This window comes from Rhopalosiphum maidis, chromosome 1, assembly GCF_003676215.2.
Source record: "Rhopalosiphum maidis isolate BTI-1 chromosome 1, ASM367621v3, whole genome shotgun sequence".
Taxonomy (NCBI): Eukaryota; Metazoa; Arthropoda; class Insecta; order Hemiptera; family Aphididae; genus Rhopalosiphum; species Rhopalosiphum maidis.
In genome coordinates this window covers 30,638,366-30,660,378 of record NC_040877.1, presented here as the reverse complement: position 1 = coordinate 30,660,378, position 22,013 = coordinate 30,638,366, and the positions used below count along the sequence as shown (strand labels likewise).

The following is a 22,013-nucleotide window of genomic DNA, read 5'->3' as shown; positions in this document are numbered from 1 at the left end:
ATGTAGAGTTATTACTGATCAACAATACTGCTATAGCAGAACTTATTCATAACTGTTTGTCAATATGTTAAACATATTTAAAAGACAATATTGGAAAATTGATCTTACTACATCACGACCATATAATATCAACAGAAGTTGACAAATGGGCATATTAAAAAAAAAAACTATACTCAAATTATTAACCTCTATTAATAACAGTATAACAGTACTCTGGTCAGATATGTCGGATTATTGAGATTCTACTGCAATAATATATTTATTTTTTTCCAATCTGATACCTTACAACACTGATATTTGTATTTTTATGGATTATATACATGAGTAATGGAAAAAATAAACAGGTATATAACAGAATAAAAACAAAATATATATTTAAACATTTTTAAATGCGGTCAATTATTTTTTTTTAATTTTCATTGTATACCAAAATAAACATCCGCATACAACAGAACAACAAAATACATAATTATATAAAATAGTATACACGAGGAAAAATGGTATGTAGTATATACATTAAAATATTAATTAATTTGTATTCATATAATTTAAAAAAAAAAAATAATAATACATTTTTTTTAATCTAGGTAATAAAAATTAATGAAATTTGGGTTAGTTGTTTACAAGATCACTATTTTTATTTTATCATTGTATATATCGTAATAAATACAAAATATATATCAGATCTGTTGGGTAGCGAATAATAAAAAAAAAAAAAAAAAAAAAAAACAAGTATGATACAAATTACAATAATATATAAGTACGAATTTATTATAAAAATAGCTTCTAGACAAAATGAATTAATACTGAATGCTAATTATATATATATATATATATATGTTTATGATATGAATAAAAGCAGTTATTTTTGTAGGTATTTAATATTTAAATTATTTAGTCTAAGAAAAAATGTATCACTATTTTGAAAGTTTACTTATTACTCGAATCAAAGCACCATTCTCATCTTTTAACCTCTGATTTTCTTGGCGTAACTGTTCCATTTGCTGTAAAAATGAACAACATTAATCATAAAAAAAACCATAAACAAATTTTGAATATTTAAAGAAAATCAAAATAAGCTTTCCACAGTAAAACATAAACATTGTTAGGTTTAGCAATAATCAAGCTAAGTTTATAGTATATTATATAGTATTTTGTATATATCAATTAATGCAAATTTCGCATTTCTTACAGCTAAGCATTTAACTGATTAGGCATATTTATTTTAAAATAAGGTTTCAATGTGAGAACAAATCATAATAAGCTAAAAATTAAAATCTAAAAAAAATAATATGAAAACAAAAATGATATTAAACAAATAATGTTTTGAAAATAACTATATTATGTTTACTATTACAATATCATTTTAGAAACAATTTAAAAAATGAAATTCATTTAGATTATAACTAATAAGTTAATATGAAGACAAAATTATGTCCGCACATGTTGTCTCAGTAATACACTAACGTACATTAGAGTAAATTTATGTAAGAATCAATTTTGTGATTCTAGTTTCAATAATTTGGTAAATTGACCTATTAGACTAAGAATATTATCCAGAGCATTTCATAAGCATTTATTGACAAATTAATTTTATTCAAGTGAGCTACCTATATGAGTCATATAAATGTTCATAACTTGCCTTTAAATATTTTGATAAGTCAATTCAAATACCAAATAACAAAATTCATACCAAAAAATTGGTTGGTAGTATAAGCTAGACAAGTGGGTAGTGTATTAGTGTTAATTATACCATTGAGATTGATAAATTATGATCATTGAAAAGCTCAAACAAGTTTTATACACTTTTGATAAAATGAAAATTAATTTATTAGTAGACCAATTGGAATGGGAATTTACAAACACACTGAGCATAAAAACAGCACACAATCATGACAATTCAATGTCGCACTTTATCTACATACATAAAATTAAAAAAATGAAGTGTTCGCATTATCAGGTATGAGTAAGTTTAGAAACGACTCTGGTAAGGGCTCTGTTCTCAGTTCGGAGCCGTTCATTTTCTGCTTTCAACTTTTGCAATTGCTAGATAACATAAACTCAAGTATAAGCTCTAAATATTTTCTAACACAAATAGCAACATGGATAATAAGTCTATTTTTACTTATAGACAGGGCTAGACATTTTATTTTGTTTTAATTTTCTTCATGGCCCAAAAATTAAAATACATAATTACTTTGAGTTCCTCTTCCATCTCGGATAGTTTTCTCTCCATAGCCCGCCTTTCACGTTTTTCCGTTTCCGATAATGTCGTGCTTTTTCCTGCCTGAAACATTCAATCAATATAAAATTAATCACAGCTGAAATTCATTTGCAGTGGTAAATAATTATGTTTCTTACATTGGTCGACTGTTTTTCTATAGTAATCTTGGCTTCTAGTAGGTCTTCTTCAGTCTTCTGTAACTGTCGCCTCAATCGTTCGTTATCAACAACTACTTCTTCATACAACTAAATCGAAACGGAATAATGAACAAACAGGAATTGTGTAAACGTGATGAATACTCACAGCTTTGTAATCGATTTCGCCGTTCTCGGAGCACGAACCGGGAGAATTTGCAGCGCTACTGGGTTTACTGTCTTGTAATGACGATATTGAACCGAGCCGCGACGATGGACTAGACTTAGTATCCCCGCCACTCTGAAACCAATAAGAAACGAGTAACAACAGTGAAATTAATATACGTTGCATAAATCGCTAATAACGATGACACATGACCACCGATTAATGGAGTTTTTGGGATTTCTTAAAAGGGCGAGAATTACAAGCGCTTACAGAAATTTTTCTACGGAGAGAGGGAAACAATCTTCAATATTTCTATTGAATAAATAATGATATTATATAAAAAATATTGACACGCATCATCATCGTGGAGATTAAAATTCAATTTTTTTAAAGAATAATTACTAAAGTCGTTTACCAATATCGATAAAATGGAAAAATTACAATTCACATAAGTTAAATAATTAGCTAACGATATTTTGCTGATGTATGTGCAATAACGTAATTTTCATGTTTTTAAATGTTTTCTACAATCAGTTATTTATAGTGATATTATAATTAATAATAGTAGGTAACGAAATCGGATGTCTTGATTTGTTTGATTTTTAATTTAATTAAGTACCACAATGGTTTCATAACTATGAAAATGCCTATGACTATTTTACACTAATTGCTATGAATAAGTACTTTATTCACATAACACCTATATTTACATTTTTAATATTAAATAATTATTACAATTTGTATTATGTCAAAGTTAATATTTAACTTGTTATTCAAAACACTATTTTTTTCTAGTGATCTTATTTTATGTTTATTTATTTATTTATTAGACAAAAAACAACCAACTTTGAATATTGTATATGATTTTAGTCCTAATTAAAAATTTAGATTAATTATAATTAATTAAATCTAATTTATCTAATTTCATTTAAATAAATGTCCAAAATTTTATTTAACCAAGCTTTTAATTTAAGACATACGTAATTAAACAAAAAATTAATTTAATATTTTAATTATATTTGTATACAATAGTTTAGATTTACGTCTTATATGTCTTGTTTTTAATTTATTTGCCTTTTATTTATTTATTTTAAGATACAGGTACCTAATCAGGGAACCAGGTTAGTAGGATTACTTATGTAAATTTATAATTAGAAAATTATAGTTTATGTCTAATAAAACATGGTTTAGCTATAGTAATAATTATAAAAATTATGTTTACTTTAAGACTATTGCAATCCATAAAAAATCAATATTAGGACCCTAGCTGTACTATGCTCTAAGCTACCAAATTAGAGTCAATATTGTTAGTAAGCAATACCTGTGGATATGATAGTATGATGGGACCTAAATGTATGCTATTATTTCTCGGTAATCTTGCACTGGTTATGGATTGACTAAATAGATCATACATTCACGCGTAAAACTGATAAGTAGATCAGTAAATCACTCGTAATATAATAAAGTATAATGGTGTCGGCTTTTTTTCTGTGCTTGGTGGAAGTGATAAAATGGATTTTTCTTTTAATTTAATTATTATTATATTTAATCAGTAATACACAAACCATCTTAAAAACCACACAAACACATTCTACTATATTATTGTCCTGCGCGTTTAGCTCTCGCTTACCGCGTATCCCTCGGATCCGTAACTCTTACTAGACGCCAACGATGTGGACGAGTCAAATCTAGACAGCGGACTTTGGTAGTAGTTTCGTTTAAGGGAGGCATGAGGGTGTCGAGACGATGACGAGACGTGTGAATTGCGGGAAGACGAGGAGGCGTGCGAGTGTAGCGACGACGACGGGGACGCGGTCCGGCCGGAATACGATGAAAAACTGGGAGACGACGATGACGGGGTTATAGTTAGGCCACCGTACCCGGAAGCGGTGCCGCCATAAGTGGACGTGGAATATGAAGGAATGGTGGACGAGTAGGACGACGTGCCGAGATAGGGCGCGGACAGGCCTAAGGACGAGTACATGGCGCTGTTCCGGGACGGAGAACTATAAACACTCCTAGGCCTGGCGTAAGACGAAGAGGATGATGACGAGGATGACGGTCGGGGCTTCCGGATATTGTTGGTATAAGAGCTCATGGCGGATCTGTAAGGTAAGACACGGTTGCGTGGGATTTGTTCACCGGCGGACAACGTGCGGCGAAGTACTAAAGTCTGAAATCACTGCACCACGGCGAACACTAGCGCAGAGCAAATAAACGACGTGTCGCGTGGAGCCGAGGCTGACGTACATATAGTGACCATGATCTATTTTCGGTCTAATGAAAAGGCCCGATTTAAAAAACGTGCCCTTAGCTACGACGTATAGTACGCGGCAAATTATTATACGATTATTGTTGTGGACGTTTACGATGTACGATACCAAACTTTCGAGTGGGAGAGGAGAAGGGCCCCTGTGGCCAATGGACGACAAAGAGGTGTTCGGGGTAATAATAAAAACTTTTATTTTAGAAATCGCGTATGTATTGTTTTTAATTCGTTTAATACGGGTTTGATTTGACGGAAGCCAAGTTTAAAATAAAAATAGAATTTTACTACGGAGAACATTAGCTGAATCGAAAATAGAATTGCATACATATGTATGCAATAGAGAAGGCGTTATTTGACATAGGACTGACTTATTGTAGCCGTTCTAAATAAATGATTGAAGGAAAACTAAAAGTTGCCAAAAATATCAAACGACACATAACTCATTAGTCAAACTTTTCACCGTACATCCAAAAACAATAATTGGAAAAACCCCAATTTTTAACTATTATAATAATTTTTTTTTTTACTTCATTAAACTTGTTCTACATAGATGACTGCTGTTATGACAGCAATAATATAATGACCGAATTATTATCCTATAGCGTCAATAGGTATACAAATTTATAAAAATTTTACCTCTCCGATACTATCATCGGTACCGCCACAAGAAGAGGTGTCTTGTCTGTCTGGATCAATTTCATCCAAATCAACGTGAACTACTCCGGTAGATCTTCGTTTTGGCCTCTTCCTTCTTTGTATAACTGCTTGAGTGGCTTGATGATTGCGGAATTCATTTTCTTTATCTTGATCTGTATAAAAAGAAAAACATCAAATAACTATATTAAAATCAATGAAATTAAAATAAAATTCTACAAGTAAAAATGGAATTTGAGCATGTGACTATAAACTCAATAAACATTTAATAAATTATTCATTATTTACACTTAATGTGTACTAAATTAAGTAGCTACAAAGCTAGAAAACTAAGATAATGACGAGTTGGATATTGGCCAGAATTTACATTCAATATTTATATATATACGATACACCAATGACGTCTATTAAAAGTCGTGTAAACTTAAAAAAATTACCTTTATCGTCAATTTCTTTAGGTGAAGGACGCCTTAATGGTAACGTAACAGTTGTGTCTGCACTAGCATCAGGAGCTGACGGAATGTGTGACTTTATTGGAGGTTTTGGAACAGCTTCATTAGATCGAGCATCTTCAAGCAAAAACTGTAAAAATCAATACAGTCATATGAACACATGTAATTAAAAATACCTAATAAAATTAAATTTATAACAGAAACACATAAACACAGTGCAAATCACGTTGTTAGACATAGCAAAAAATAATAACAACTCTAGAACATTTCAAATCATCACAAAACTCACATAATTCAAACGGGACCATAAATTCCTTAACACACGGAAATGTCAACAAACCTTGCTGCCGTTTTCGACCCTAAGTCTCCAAGACGGCCTTCGTTCCAAACAGCTATCTGGCATATCAGACGGAATATTTCGGGGCAATGGAGTAATCGTAGCCGTAACAGTTACATGCTCTTCTTTTTTAGCCTGACAAATTATTAAACTAGATAGTAATAATGACGTATAATAGTATCTACTAATCTATTGTTTAAAGAGAGTAAAAAAGTAACATTCCCAAGTCATAATTTAATATTACGTACAAAAAAAAAAAAAGTAAATCACTATTATAATTCCTAAATCTCTCAATAACTCGTAAAACCACTTATTTATAATTATATTTGTCTAATATTAAAAAAAAACGAACTGATTAAAAAATAATATTAAATACTGATTACAGTGATAACTGATTAGAATATTTTAAGAATAATGATTTTTATTTAATTAAAAATATTTAAAAAAAATTTTACTTGATCAAAATGTTAACTCAATTATTTTATAGTGTATAGTGAACACTATATTCTTTTTATTCATGTAGATATAGCTTATGCTATAATACTTTTCTATCCAAAGCTTAACATAATTAAATTTGAATTAAGTTTTTAAAATATTGTGTTCTAATTAATATTATTAAATATAAACTATAAAAAGATATTAATATAAATATAAATATTAAAGAATTACTCAAATTTTGCACTGCTTTAATTTTAAAATAGTTTTTTTATTCATAAGTCATTATACATTTAAGTTTGGTATAACATTTCTAACATGAAAAATGGTTTTATGGTTCTAAAATTAACATGTAGATGTTTCATTACATTATATTTATTTTTATTTGGAACTAAAAAATGGGTCATAAGAATATTGAAATTTAAAACTTTCAATATTTTGGCAAATTTTCAAAATTTTAGTAGATATTTGAACAACACAAAGTGTTACAATTTAGTTTATAAATGCTTATTTATAATGACAACTAATAAATTAATACATTTTACATTTAAAGTAATGATTTTGATACAGATAAACGTGTGAAATCTAAGATAGTGTATAACTAACAAATCGACAATAAAAATGAATTGTGTTATTTACTAATTATCATAAAAGTATGACATTGTTATGAAAAATTAATAAAAAGTCACTAGGGAAATTCATAAAATAAAAATTATACACCTGCAGAAAAACTTATCAAAATGAGAATAATCCTAATAAACAATTGTCTTTGTTTTGTATTCAATATTATTAAAGTACAAATATCTATATCAGAGGAAAACACAAATACACAGAGGACAAATCAATAATCCATTATTTAGAAGATCTTTATTTGAGGATTTTTAAATTATAAAAATGTATTATAAAGAATAATGTGATAAATAACAATGATGTATAATACTAAATGCATTTTTAATGTAGATATATATTATACATAAAAACTGTTAATAGGTCATATTATGTTTAAACTTTACCATTAAGTATACCTAATAACCACAATCCACATGTGTTGTCTATCTTGTTTGTTTGTCTAAAACATAACAAATTTGTGTTCAGAGGCATCCATTTTGTATTTTGGTTTCATGTTATAGATAAATTTGTCTATTGTTAAATTAAAAAATATAAATTGTGTTTTATCATTAATAAAGTTTGCATATTTTTGCTACTTTAATTTTATAGATAATTATAAGCATTTTTAAATTTTAATATTTTACAAAATATTAAAAAAAAAACATATAAGTTAATACAGATAATATTTTAACCTTTGAATTTGATAATAGGCCAACTATACATTAACAGGAAAAAAACTCTTATATTACAGCTAGGTATAACACAAAATGGATTTTGGTAAATGCAAAATTGCTATGTTGTATATTTTTAAGATGGACACAGTACACTTAAGTACCATATTTTTTTTAGGCAGATTTTCACTATGTTGTGTTGTGTTCAGTATGTTTAATGTTATGTAAGTAATAATCATTACATACAGGTTGAATATTATATTCAACACAATATAGTGAAAACAAACCTTTAGTTTTTATAAATAATATATTATAACTGTAGACAAAATAATATTATAATTAATAATGAGCCAGTGTTCTTACAAATGTGTTTAATATATTATTAAGTCCCGACTATTCTATAAATAGTTATGTAAAACTGAAGATAGTATTCAATATATTAAGAAAAAACCCCAGGGAAGTCACTCTTTTATATAATAGGTGTCATGTTTTCCTTTTTATTGAGTAGATTACTGCAATAGATGTGGTATATTTAAATTCAATGGTTAATCATTGAATAGGTACAAAAAAAAAAAAAGATTCTGAGCAGAGATGGGCAGCCTATATTTCAAAAGATATTTTATTATATTATATTTATAATTTATTTTTTACTAGTAATACCTACTATAGATTGAACTATGCTTCGTAAAAATAAATCAAATATTTTACTAAATAATAATACTTATAAGCTTATTTATATAACATTACTAAATATCTTTTATAACATTTTTCAGTCAATATAGACCTTAGAACTGTTGGGACGATATAAATACTTTAAAATTAAACTTAATATTTTGAAAATATTAAAGTTTATCACAAATAATAAAATATGGAACGGCAAAAATTTTTAAGTCTCCTATAAGTTATATTTTTTAAATTACAACAAAATAACTAAAATCAGTATGGAATTTCAATACCTTATACCCAACATCATGAGCGTAGGTAGGAAATATTTTCAAAGAAGGTTTTTGTCTAAATCTATATTAATATTATAAAATTATGAATAATTTATTTGTATGTATTAAATAATACAATTGTTTTATTTAATTTCGGGGGGTGTTTGACACCCTAAAACCCCCTTTTACCTACGTTCATGCTTAACATAGTCAACATTTTAACTTTGAATATTTAAAATTATATATATATATATATATATTTAAATTGCTATAAATATTTTATATGGATCTTTGTATTAAATTTTCATATTTTTGACAAAACCATGATTTTTTTTATAAATACACTAAATTCTCATTATAACGAAAAATCGAGTTATAATGAAAGTCATAGAAGTCCACTGTCGAAAAGCAAGGTTTATAAAGAATTTATTCAAATTTTCGTTGCAACAAAATTTCCGTTATAACAACAAAAAAAAATCAGTCTCCTGAAGTTTGTTATAACGGGATTTTACTATATTTATAGAAGTATTTTTTTTGAAAATAACAAAAATAATTATTTTACATTTAAATATTTATTGCTGTTTATGTTCAGTTTCTTTTTTAATTTCTCAAAAAGAACTTAATCTCTTCAATATAATAGATAATAGATAATATAAATATTTTATGAAATTTTTCAAGTCAACATAGTACAATTACTTGTTTATTTTAGAACTAACTAGATTTAATTTGCTAACTTTCAACTTTCACTTTCAAAGTTAAATATTGAAGCATTTTTACTGTTCCAAAACTTGGGAATAGATACAAAAAATACAATGCACACACACATTATAATAAAATCTAAATCAATACATTTGTTGCTCCGCTCAGAATTTACAACATTAATAATTAATATTATAATAATAGATTAATCTATAAAGTATAAATAAGCAGATACATCCATAACACACTACACATTTATATATGTGTTTATTTTTGTTATTTTATAAAACCATAAATATAAACTATAAAACAAATATAATTCATATTTGATATAATGCATGTAAAATGTTTTTCAAAATTTTAAATATTTTTTGTATGTTTTAATTTTATAAATTGAAATTAAACAACATGACTACTAAAAACAATTTTTGAGAAATTGTTTATTATTTTTTCAAATATTAAATAAAGAGAATCTCATGAAATAGAATGTACATTTTTGAGATTTTCACAGTTTATCAAAATACACTTCTAACGGTTAAAAAAAATTAGAATTACCTTATTTTCAATATTTTATAAGTTTTGTAAGAATAATATAACTTGTAGAAAATATTGTATTACATTTTAAAGATTTTTGGTAATAGATAAATATTTTAACACGATGGAAAAAAAAAAACTTTTATACCTAGAAAATGTTATAGAACAATCTGGATTCAATTTTTTTACCACAAATCATTGTTAATATTGAAATATTTATTTCTGATATGAACATTTTTTTCAAACAATAAATAAATAAAAAATCATAAAATTACCAATAAATACATAGCTCCATAATATGAATAATATTACAAGATTGAACGTATATTTTATTTTTAAATGGAAAAATTTACTATAATTGCTAGGATATACAATTTATTAAGTTTTACTTGATTTAAATTTACAATTTCTTGAAGAAAAACTAATAGGTAGTAAGTATGTTTATAAATAATCATTTCACTTACTTGTGGTGTTCCAATATTGTTTGTGGAGTTATTATTTGTTTCTACTTGGTGAAAGTTGTTTAACTTGCTTTTACTGGTATCCTGATTTTTTTGCTTAACAATTTGTTCGGCAGATTTAAGTTCTTCTAAAGTTACTCCTTGAGTGGAACGTCTAGTTTCTCGAACACGTTTAGCATGTGCTTTTCGTTGAGTTTCTGATTCATCATCTCTAACCGGAGGAACAAATGACCTAAATAAAAAAACATATTAACGTAATTATTGAGAAAATATTATAAACAAATATTAAACTAAATACACAAATGCACAAAACAAATATTGATAAATGATAAATGACAATGTAGTTAGTTTAAACATATAACTCAAATTTTATTTTAAACATAAATAAATTAATAAACATAGAACTTGGAATCCATCCTATAATATTTATATTTAAAATATTTTACATACAATTCCAATAATTGTGTATGAATTAATAAAAATGTTTTAACTTTACTTTACAAGTACACTACAATATTAGAGCATTTAAATTATAATTATTTTTCTTTAATATTTTATTAGCTAAAATTGTTTGGTATTACTTAATTTTAGCTTTAACTAAGAATGTATTAATTACAATGTTTAAATTTAAAAAAGTAGGTACCACACTACCATTTAAGACTCAACTGTATTGTAGAAGCTGAGTATATCTCATATTAAATATATCACCTAATAAGTATACTTGATTATATATTTAAATAGTTAGTATATTATTATATAATAATATATTAATATGGTAAGATGAATTCATTTTTGTCAAGAATATAGAATTTATTTTATTATCTATTATTATAATAGTGTATACTCATATCATGTTATAACCAGAAACTACTGATAAAACTGAAGTCCTGAGTATTTTTCTATCTGTGCACAACAACAAAAAAAAAAAACACACACACACACAGCATTGTAAAATCAATACATTCATCAGTTGCACTCAGAATTTAGGATAAAAATTATAATCATACAAATATACACTATATAATATTATAATCAGGTTTTATAACTCAATAGGTTGGTAGATAATTTAATTGTTAATTAGTAAAAGTATTAATAAACAATAGTATAATAAAATAGTTGAAATAGTGATGGATGGAAATGTTAATCTTAAGTTATTACTTTTATTTGTGTTTAACAACTGGTTCTTTCAATTATTATTTATTATTATACTAAAACGATTTACTATTAAAATAATGATATATGTTTTCATTAATTATTATATAAGACTATTATGATTCTAATATAATAATTAATAATTTAACATGTAAAGTCTAATAAAAATGTTCAGCTAATAATAATTTAATATTTGAATTATTATAAATCAACAATAATCTAATATCTATATTTGGATTCCGAGTTCTGGTATAATTAAATATGTCAATAAGCAGTTGTCACAGAAATAATGTTATTTCATAAACCAAACAATAGTATACTATTTTCAAGGACAAACTTGAAAAAGTTTTTAAAGATGTTCCCAGGGACTATTTTATGGGTTGTTTCTGATTGTTTCTGTTGCATTTGGAGACCACTGATAAATGCTTTGACACCACTAATAATATTAAACATAATTTATTGCTAAGTTTATATTAAAACTAAAAAATATAATTAGAAAAATTAAATAGATACAGATTAATGTATTATATAAATAGAACATTTTTGCATAATAAAGCTGAATAAAAATGTTGAGAAAAAAAAAACAGAAATTTCAATTATAATGATTACACAACTAGAAAATGAGTTTTTATTTATTTAACTTATTAAAATACCAATATGTTAGAAACATAATATAATGTAAAAGCAGTCAGGATTTTTCTTTGGAATGGGGTGGGTTAATATTTTATTATACCAGGCTTTAATAGATCCCTCATGAGATTTGTATTTTATTGCTATAAGTATAATTTAAATTGACGTTTTTGTTTAGTATACATATTTTTTGTTAGTCGCGCTACGATCAAAATAACCAAACTTTTTTTTAAATCTTTGATAAGATCTTAAATTTTATATTTCAATCATTGATATTCAGTATACTTTTTAAAAATGTTATTAAAAATAATATAATAATATCCTAAGTACAATTAATTTCTTATATATTGATTAAACTAAGATAAGAGTGAGATATCATAAAACTAGTACATTACTTTTTGTTTTCAAATTAGGAACCCGTTTACGTAAAAGGAAGTAACTTTCAGTTTCATTTTATTTTTATAAATAAAGTTATAAGTTATTAAAGTAGTATGAAAATTGATTTGCTTTAATAAAATTTTTAAAAATGTATGAAACGTTTTTTTGATTATATACTTGAAAATTATAACGCGGTTGAAAAGACCGCTGTGCGACTAATGACATAATGTAAACTAGCACAACTAATGCCGGGTTAACAATACTTTTTATTTTTTTATTTTAAATAGTTATTAAACCTGAAAAACTGTGTAAAATTACACAATAATGCTATAATACTATACTCCAGCCACAGAGAGAGCACTACTCCTTCGCGCATCCAAATGACTGAGCTCCACGGTTTTATACCTAAATATCTCCCAGTCTACTACGTAATCAGGTGTGAATGCGCGAGAGTGGATGAATTTTAGTCGCCACTGAAAAGTGCTCTCTCGATGGCCGGAGTATATTATTATTCATTCTAATATTATCAATGCTGGACATTGTATGACCAACTGTTTAAACATGTACAATATAATGAGTTTGATTTAATAAATATATTAATTTATTCATGGCACAATATTTTATTAAAAAAATGTTAAGCAAATTTTAATGGGGTATATAATTTATACAATTTACATATTATATTTTTTAAGGAACACCACTAAACCATCAATTTTATTTATCTTAGTTTAAATTTAGGTACCTACCTATTTCAAAAATACTATGAATTTTAATGAAGTTATCATTTTTTTAAATATTAAATTTAAAAAATGTATTGACAAGGACCAACATATAAAAACTTATTCAATATACAACCTTACTTACAAAGTATTAAAATTCTCATAATTCTTCACTTAACTGTTGTATAATAATTAATAATAGTTTGTAATTTTTGAAGAAATATTAAATTATTATTATTTATTAAATATCTATGAAAAACAAACTAATATATTATTAGATGTGTAACCAGTATAATTTTTAGACTTTTTAAAACTAAATTTAAGTACAAAAGTAAAATACTAAAATAAAAAAACCCTTTCAATTATATTTAGAACTAAAATCTAAAATAAATAATATAAATATTACCTGCGAATATTGGAAGTTGGATGAGCTGTTTCAGTTGAATTTAAACTGATCTGTGCAGTTGCTAAATTTGTTTGATCGTCTCTAAAATTACTTTTGTTCCGCCTAAAAATCAAAAGATATGTTGAGTAGGTGTAAGTATAGTTCAAAAATATATACCTTCTAAATTCATTATTATAGAGATTACAACTTTCCAATATAAAATATTAAAATAATCATATCATCAATTGTAAATACCTTGAGAGAGGTTTTTCCTTTAATGAAGCAGTTCTCATAGGAGGTGAAGCACATGCTGTAGATGGAGAAGGATGTATAACTCCCCACAAGTTACCTTTAATTTTAGCACGTAACTCACAATAACGTCGATAAAACCTGCTCATATACAGACACACAAAGCGTGCAAACAAAATTATGTTAATTCACACATTCTACATTTTTAATTCAAACATATATTATTAGTAATTGTGTACATAAAATATTAATTTGTAACCACATAACATAATAAACACTAAAAAAAAAAAAAAAACTATATTAATAAATCTAAATTATTTGATACCTTAAACACTAAACAGACTTATAAGTCCACATGTGTTGTATGCTTTGTCTAACTATCACATAACATGGACAATTTAATAATTTGAATTATTATCAGTAATCACGTATAAAAATAGATTGTGAATATATTGTATCTTATAAATTATTAAATTGCCATAAAAACAACTAATGTGAAATATTTTGCATAATTTTAAAGCTTAAACATTTATATTTACCCAAAATTCAAAATTTTAAAAGGGCTAATTGAAAAGAGAAATATAAAAAATATTTCTATACCATGTGTAGAAAATGCTAATATAAAAACGAGTGAAAATTTCAAATATCTACAAGTCATATATAAATTATGACAAAATCAATTTTTTTGAAAAAATTTTAAATACTATAAAATCTATAAATTCATCATTCTATTCAAAATCTAAAATTTCAAAGAATTAACTATAAAAATTTCAATAATTAAGAATATTATAGAAAAGAAATAAACAAGCATTTAAAAAATAAATTGATTAAAATATGTGTTAAAAATAAGTTGTTGTTAAAAAAAAAAAAAAGAGAGTAATATGTGTTAATTTATTTAAGAGTATAAAAGTTTGTTTACTCATAAAAATAAATAAGTAATGAGATAGTTAACATTTAGTAATTTGTGATATCTTATGAACAATTTATTTTTTCTGAACAACTATCTAGTAAAAATACTTAAGCAAAAACTTCAAAACAATTTATATGAACTCGACTGAAATATATTTTTAAAGCATGCATAATATTAACATCTTCCATTAAAAAATAATATAATTAATCATTTTATCTTTCATCAAAATTGTGAATAAGCACAAGTTAATTGACTCATAATAGATTTATGCATTTCATTAATTTATTATCAATTAATAATAAGAATTGTAGATTAAATTAAATTTATAATTTGACTTTTTTTTTGTATTAGTTATGCTTACAATTAATTTACATGCTTTAATATTTAATAAAAAAAAAGACAAGCTTTTAAATTCATTTTTGGAAAGCTACTATGAATAAAATACTATAAAATAAAATACTAACTTTTCATCAGATTCAAAACTTTGTGTTCTACGCAAAACAACTTCGGGAGGTTTTAACTCATTATTATTGTCTGATGACGGGATAGTAGGCTGTTTGAATTCTTTCGTTGTAGTTCCTAACAATAATAATAAAATTAAGAATTTCTTTATTTCAACAAGGAATGTTTAATAAAGTAAATGTTACCAATACTATTTTCCGATGGCTGCTGTTCAATAGGTGTAAGTTGAATTTCAACTTTTTGATTTATTGTGGGGTCATCCTTAATCTTAACGTCATCTTCTTCCTCTTTAATCACTCGATTTCGATCTAATACGGTTTCTTTGTCCTTTTTCAATGTTGATTTGTCATTACCGGATAGCCTGCTGATTGAAGATCTACATTGATTTTGTGATACAGAGCATCCAACAGGAATACAGAAGCAGAACACATAAAAAACATGCAAACACAAGCAAAGAGTAAAAGCATAAAAAAAAAAAAAAAAAAAAAAATAACAATATTAATAATAAAACAAGGTAGAAGAAATAATCTAATTACCAAAAAACAATTCAATAGCGAAAAAGCTATAACCTATTTGCTACAACTAACCTTCTTTTTTGATTCTGAGAATTTGATAATTTATTACTTATCAAGTAATTTTTATCTGATGCATCTTTATTTTGAGAAGCTTGTTTCTTTTTTAGTTCATCTAGTAAATCTTTCATTTCTTCATCAGAAACATCAAATGCTGTTTGACCCTTTGAAAAATAAAAAATTGAGTTTAAGTAGTTTTCATATGGCCAAAATATTTACAATAATATAATACCACAAAATTTTTCTTTTTCATATTACAAAAATGTTCCACTAATATTTCACAAGCTTCTTTTTGACCCCAATATGCTGCTGCGTGTAATGGTGTCCAACCATCATAATCTTGACAATCGACTTCTGCACCAGCTTGAATAAGAAGCCTAATAAATAAAATTTGTCATGAAATTCAATCCACTGATTAATATTTGATTATTTTTATAATATATTACTCTAAGACTTTGATATATCCTTTGGCAGCAGAAACATGTATTGCCATTGCACCAGTAGTTGCATGAGGCGAATCCTTAAATTTACCAGTATTAATCCATTCTCGAGCATCTTTTAGCATCAGTCTCTCTTCTTTGTTCCTTGCTTCATCACAGTCAATGCCTTAAAAAATATATATACATATTTATTAAAAATATTTGTATTATACTAAAAATGTGATCAATTTTTATTTACCCATATCTCTTAAATGTTGTTCTAAAAGTTTTCTCATTTCATCAGATTCTGCAATGTCAATAGCTAGTTCTTGGTCACAATTAATTGCTGATACGTCTGCTCCGTGTTCTAGTAAATATCTATAAATAAATACTTTTTAGAATTTTTATCTTCCGATTATTTAAATTATACTGGAAAAAATTGCACTTGTACTACTTAAATCTAAATGAATTAACAAATATTAAATTTAATTATATTAATTAATTTACTATAATAAATTGTATTGATAAATCATAACTTAGTTAGGTTTGTATATTATAAATTATATGGTTTTCATTGGTAAGGAAAAAATTTAGTATCAAAATAAATATTTATATATTATTGTTGATTATAAATACTGTTAGTACTAATAATAACCAATTATATAACCTATAAATTATAGCAATATATTTAATTTTTGTTTGTAAAATTATACCTAGATGTACAAACATTAATTCCAAGAGATCATAAATAATAAATATTTGTATATTTGTATGTCTTCGAAAATTCTAACATTTTCTTCATATTCATTAATAAATTTATAAGAGATTTTTAATTAAAATAGTAGAGAGATTATTTATTATGTTTTAGAATATGATAACAGACATTGGTTGAAACTCTTTATGTCAAAAATTAGATTAAAAAAAATAGAGATTCATTGATATTCTAATGTAATAACCTATAGCATTTCTTATTAAAAACATAATTTTTTTAAAATGTATAAGCTATGTAAAACACAGAAGCAGAGCCAGCTGGCAAAGTCTACAAACACCACAGAGTTGCTTCTAACAGTAGCCACAATCCCATTTTTAAATCAGATTGTGAAGAGTTGTCTAAAAATAACTATGACTGATGGCCTGTAAGTAGTAAATTTGCCATTCGAATATTGAAAAAATACAATGCAAATGTTTAACATATTCAATGCCTCTATGATCCAATAACTCCAAACATTTAAATAATTTATGAGTATCAAAAAAAAGTGTGTTTCAATAAAAAAAATCAATGGATATGTTACATACTTAACATTATACAGAAAATATACACTTTAATAAGTACCATTATTAGTTTTAACTCAATACTAACTTTGCAATGCTAACAAATCCACAAGATGTTGTTGCATGCAATGGTGTCCATCCTTCTTTATCACCTCTATTCACATCAGCTCCATGTTCAACCAAAAATTCAACCATATCTAGGTTATCATCAATACAAGCCTAAAATAAAATGTAAAATTATAACAATTATACATAAAATATTAATAATATGTTATTTTATTTTTATAAAAATACAAGTTATTCTTGAATGTAGGTATAACGAAATCAGTTATAAAATTAATTTTGTACACTTAACTAGAAAATGAATCAATGACTTAAGAGTAGGTACATTTATAGTTTCTAAAATCAAACTTAATCATAGAGGATATAGGTAATTTTATCCCAGTTTAAAAAATGTATAAAGTTAAGTATAATATACTAAAATGTTTTTTTTATAATTTTATTTATTCTTCAAGACTTTTATCCCCCCCCCCCCAACGTATGTATTATGCATATAAATTTACATACCTTGTCAATAACAGCCAACTTTTCATAAAAATAAAATTACCTCAAAACATAAAATATAAACATGCAATTGTTGCAGTTTTACTAGATTGAATCTGACAATCAACATGTAAGGGATAATTATTTATCAAACCAAATGTGATACATAATTATTGAATATATAATCATAATTTTTTTTTTTTTTAAAGTAGTTACTTTTATTTAGAATATAATACCAAATAAAATATTTATACCATCAATTTGAAATATTTTAAAATTAATTATGATGTAAGGGATTTTATATAACAGGTATGTAGATGCTTAAGTGTACATATTATAAAAATGTAATTTATGAAGGTTAAAATAAGTATAGGACATTTATTAAACTGAAATTAATGAAATAAAATAATTATATATCAACCAGAATAAAATATTTTAATAATAATCGCAATGATTTAAATGAACTATTATGTTATGTATAAGAGTAATAATGATTTCAATCTAGTATTCAACTCAAAATTACAAATTTTGGAAGATTATTATTATTTTCAGATATAAAAGGAATTAACAATAGTTTAAAATATTTAAATTATTTAGAAATAAAAATATCCTTGTATTTAACCTACATAATGTATTTGAAACCTTTTCAGTGGTGTCCAAAGTTAGTTGACAACACCAAATAGAGCAAGAATGAAAATCTAATTAGGTAGGTGTAGGTCAATGCTGTGACCATAAATGGACAAAATAACATCAGATAAGAATTCAAATAAAATATACAGAATACAGATATACCTAATAAATTTAAAATTTGATTTTATGACATAGAATAATTAGAATATAAAACTAATTACTACATTTCTAGAAGTTATGGAGTATAGGAAAACATAAAATATTACTTAATTAAAATAGTTACCTAGCAAATTGGACAATATAAGTTAATATTTAAAACTATTAAATTACAACAAGATTTATGGAAGTTTATGTTGTGTTTACAGAGGGGCAAATAATATAGTAATATACAATTATTGGTTGGATGAAATTTACAAGTCTTGTTATATTCTGTGATCTTACCATATTCAATACAATAGGATTAGTGAGTTCTTACAGAATAGGTATTGAAGTGTCAATTAAAATACAAATTATCTAAGCCATCATTACAATTATTTTCTTATTTTGTTTAATGAACACAAACCAAATATATATTTTAGGTACTAATTTACAGTTTCCAAAAATTACTGTATATTTATTAGTACCGCTTTGAGACTAATTGTGCAAGTCATGACAGTTGTTAATTGTTCTATTTTGTTTTAAACTCATTTTAAATCCATTCATGCATAATTCCTTGGACTACCTACATATTAATCTTAGTGCAAGTATGTCTGGAAAGAAAATAAACGAATGCCTGTTTAAAAACAATTTTAATTACCCAAATATTTTTAACATTCCTATAAATTCTACTCTAATGAGAAAACAATTACACAGCAATTTAAAAATTAATTATACAACAAATGTCAAGCCAAAATATAATTTTAATTGTATTTTAACTATAGGAACATAGATTAGGTACCTCTCTAATACAAAGATATTGAATACCTTATGGTGCCTATTATTTGATACCAATCATAAATTCAATATAAATATAAATATTATTACACTAACTAGAGATAGATATACCTAATCAACATCTCTTGGTTAATTATGATTAAAAATTACAAATAATAATAAATTAAACACGTACGAGATAAGTAAAAATCTGATTACCTAGTTAAAACACCAAACACGTCTAACAGAATGTTATTGTGACGGCAGCTCCTACCTGATGCAAAGCTGTAAGACCATCTGCATTAGCAGCATTGATGTCAGCGGCCAAGTACAGCAAGCTGTTCACCTCATTCTTATCGCCTGACGAGACAGATGCTAGGAAAGCGCAGTCGATGGGGAACGACACTGTCTTGATGTTCTTGCGGGAGGGCGACTCTCGGTTGGTGTCCGATTCCTCCCATCGTTTCAACTGTTCAGCTCTCTTGAACAACGCCGACATAGCGACAACTGATCGCGCCCTGCCGCGTCAGGCGCGAACAACGGCGGCCACCAACGGTCGGTCGGCTCCGTCTTCGGGAACAGAGAGCACCGACTATGTCAGACAGCCGCGGCCGAGCACAGGGTCGGCCAACAGGTTCTCGCGAACGACATTACAATATCCTCCTTCGCGGACGTGCGCGCGCTTGCACAATCACGACGACTGGAGCAAGAGCCGTTTTCTGTCGAACGCACCACAGTCCTCGCGCCGGCTCGACGGTTGTTCGCACAGATCGCGGGTAAAACGTTCGAGACTGTTTCGAGGGTCACATCGGCCAGTCGAGCGATCGACGCGGATTTCAGACGACGAGACAGAAAACGGTGGACTACAGTTGTACAACTGATGGTGGACCACTGAAGCTGTTCCTAGCTGTTGCCGCCTGCCGCCACCACCGCTTAGCTTCGACAGAATTGTAGTTGTAGTAGTAACTATTATAGTAGTACTAACTGTAGACTGTAGTAAATAGTAATAGCGATGATGGCCATTATCAGTGAAAAAAAAAAAATAATACACACGCACGCACGCACACTTGATTAATGTGAGTAAAAAAAATTAAAATTATAAAGGTAAATTAATCAGTGCTGTCGGGCGCGGGAAATAATATATTGTCCCCGTCGTGGTAGGTTTTAGCACCGAAAGTCGGTAATTATAATATTTACTATCTTTATTCGACGAGTATTTCGACCTGTAACGTGTAACGCGACGTTACTATATACTGTCTGAGTCTCGGTCGTGGCGTGAAATGTGAATGGCGGGCGGGAGGCAGGGCAACGTACTGTGGAGACTGAGCGAAAATACGGTATTTACATTTTTACACCGAGCAGGTACTATTTTTAGGCCGAAAACCAAATGAGCCAAAAATGTTGGAACATATTTTTTATAATTTTGGCATCTATTTCCATTGTGTACGATGTTTAATTTTTTTATCGTTCTAAATTTTATATTAACCGTTCACCATCAGTTACGACAAAAATAAATAATACTCTAGGCTTCTCCTTTCTTAATCATCAATATACCTGTTTAGTTAAGCCTTTACGGTGCTTTCTATTTCTAAATTTTGCTTTCCATTTCAACATGTACCTACTATGTATTGTATTGATCTATAAAAACTATTTTAAATAGTAATTCTTCAAACTTTTGAAGAAAGGAAAATTGATAAAATATTCCAAACATGTATGCATATTTACATTAGGAATTCTGAAATTTTTTTTTAAATATTGTTAATATAAGAATGTATAAATGACAAAACTTCATTAAATAAAAAATAAAATATATATATATTTATTGTAAAAAAATCACAGTTCTAACTTTTAATTAAACATATTTTATAATTTATACAAATATTTACATTTCAATTAATACAATTATTAAAGAATTAAAAATAAAAGAGCATAATAGGTAAAAAATATTTTGCAACAGTATTCAATTAAATTTGAATTTAATACTTCAATAATGTACTTTCCTGTGGTAAAATCAATATACCTATAATTTGGACATAGACTTTATTACAGCATTAACTATTATGTACATCTTTATAATATTGAGATAATTTATAATAAACTATAAATTGCTTTTGATAGACATTTTAAATACAACAAAAACATAGTACTATATTTACAATCTTATAAGATGTACTTTGGTAATGTTTGACTTAATTAGATT

The 22,013-nt window shown here is 26.3% G+C and overlaps 1 protein-coding gene across 9 annotated transcripts; it reads right to left on the bottom strand.

The window, feature by feature from the left end:
• Window positions 1–864: 864 nt before the first annotated feature.
• Window positions 865–21,028, bottom strand: LOC113555533 (protein phosphatase 1 regulatory subunit 12A). Of its 9 annotated transcripts, none has more exons than XM_026959934.1 (20): window positions 20,088–21,028; window positions 17,817–17,947; window positions 16,716–16,834; window positions 16,484–16,643; window positions 16,270–16,414; window positions 16,053–16,201; window positions 15,651–15,841; window positions 15,468–15,582; window positions 14,100–14,234; window positions 13,866–13,967; window positions 12,070–12,168; window positions 10,584–10,812; window positions 6,240–6,371; window positions 5,885–6,029; window positions 5,430–5,602; window positions 2,528–2,659; window positions 2,362–2,469; window positions 2,198–2,287; window positions 1,926–2,046; window positions 875–1,004 (listed from the first exon to the last, which is right to left on the bottom strand). In XM_026959934.1, the coding sequence occupies exons 1-19, from the start codon at window positions 20,310–20,312 to the stop codon at window positions 1,957–1,959; spliced, it is 2,670 nt and encodes an 889-aa protein (XP_026815735.1). In that variant the 5' UTR covers window positions 20,313–21,028; the 3' UTR covers window positions 875–1,004; window positions 1,926–1,956. The 9 variants fall into 9 exon arrangements, with proteins under 9 accessions (XP_026815744.1, XP_026815735.1, XP_026815762.1 ...); XM_026959961.1 differs by having other exon boundaries at window positions 15,651–15,826; XM_026959953.1 differs by having other exon boundaries at window positions 15,651–15,829; window positions 20,088–21,021.
• Between the last annotated feature and the right edge of the window lie 985 nt (window positions 21,029–22,013).

Coding starts and splice junctions, on each gene's coding strand:
- LOC113555533 (XM_026959934.1), bottom strand. CDS start 20,312: ATGTCGGCGTTGTTCAAGAGAGCTGAACAGTTGAAACGATGGGAGGAA. Junction 15,583..15,650: donor GCCATCGGAAAATAGTATTG/GTAACATTTACT, acceptor TATTATTGTTAG/GAACTACAACGAAAGAATTC. Junction 6,030..6,239: donor GGGTCGAAAACGGCAGCAAG/GTTTGTTGACAT, acceptor TGATTTTTACAG/TTTTTGCTTGAAGATGCTCG.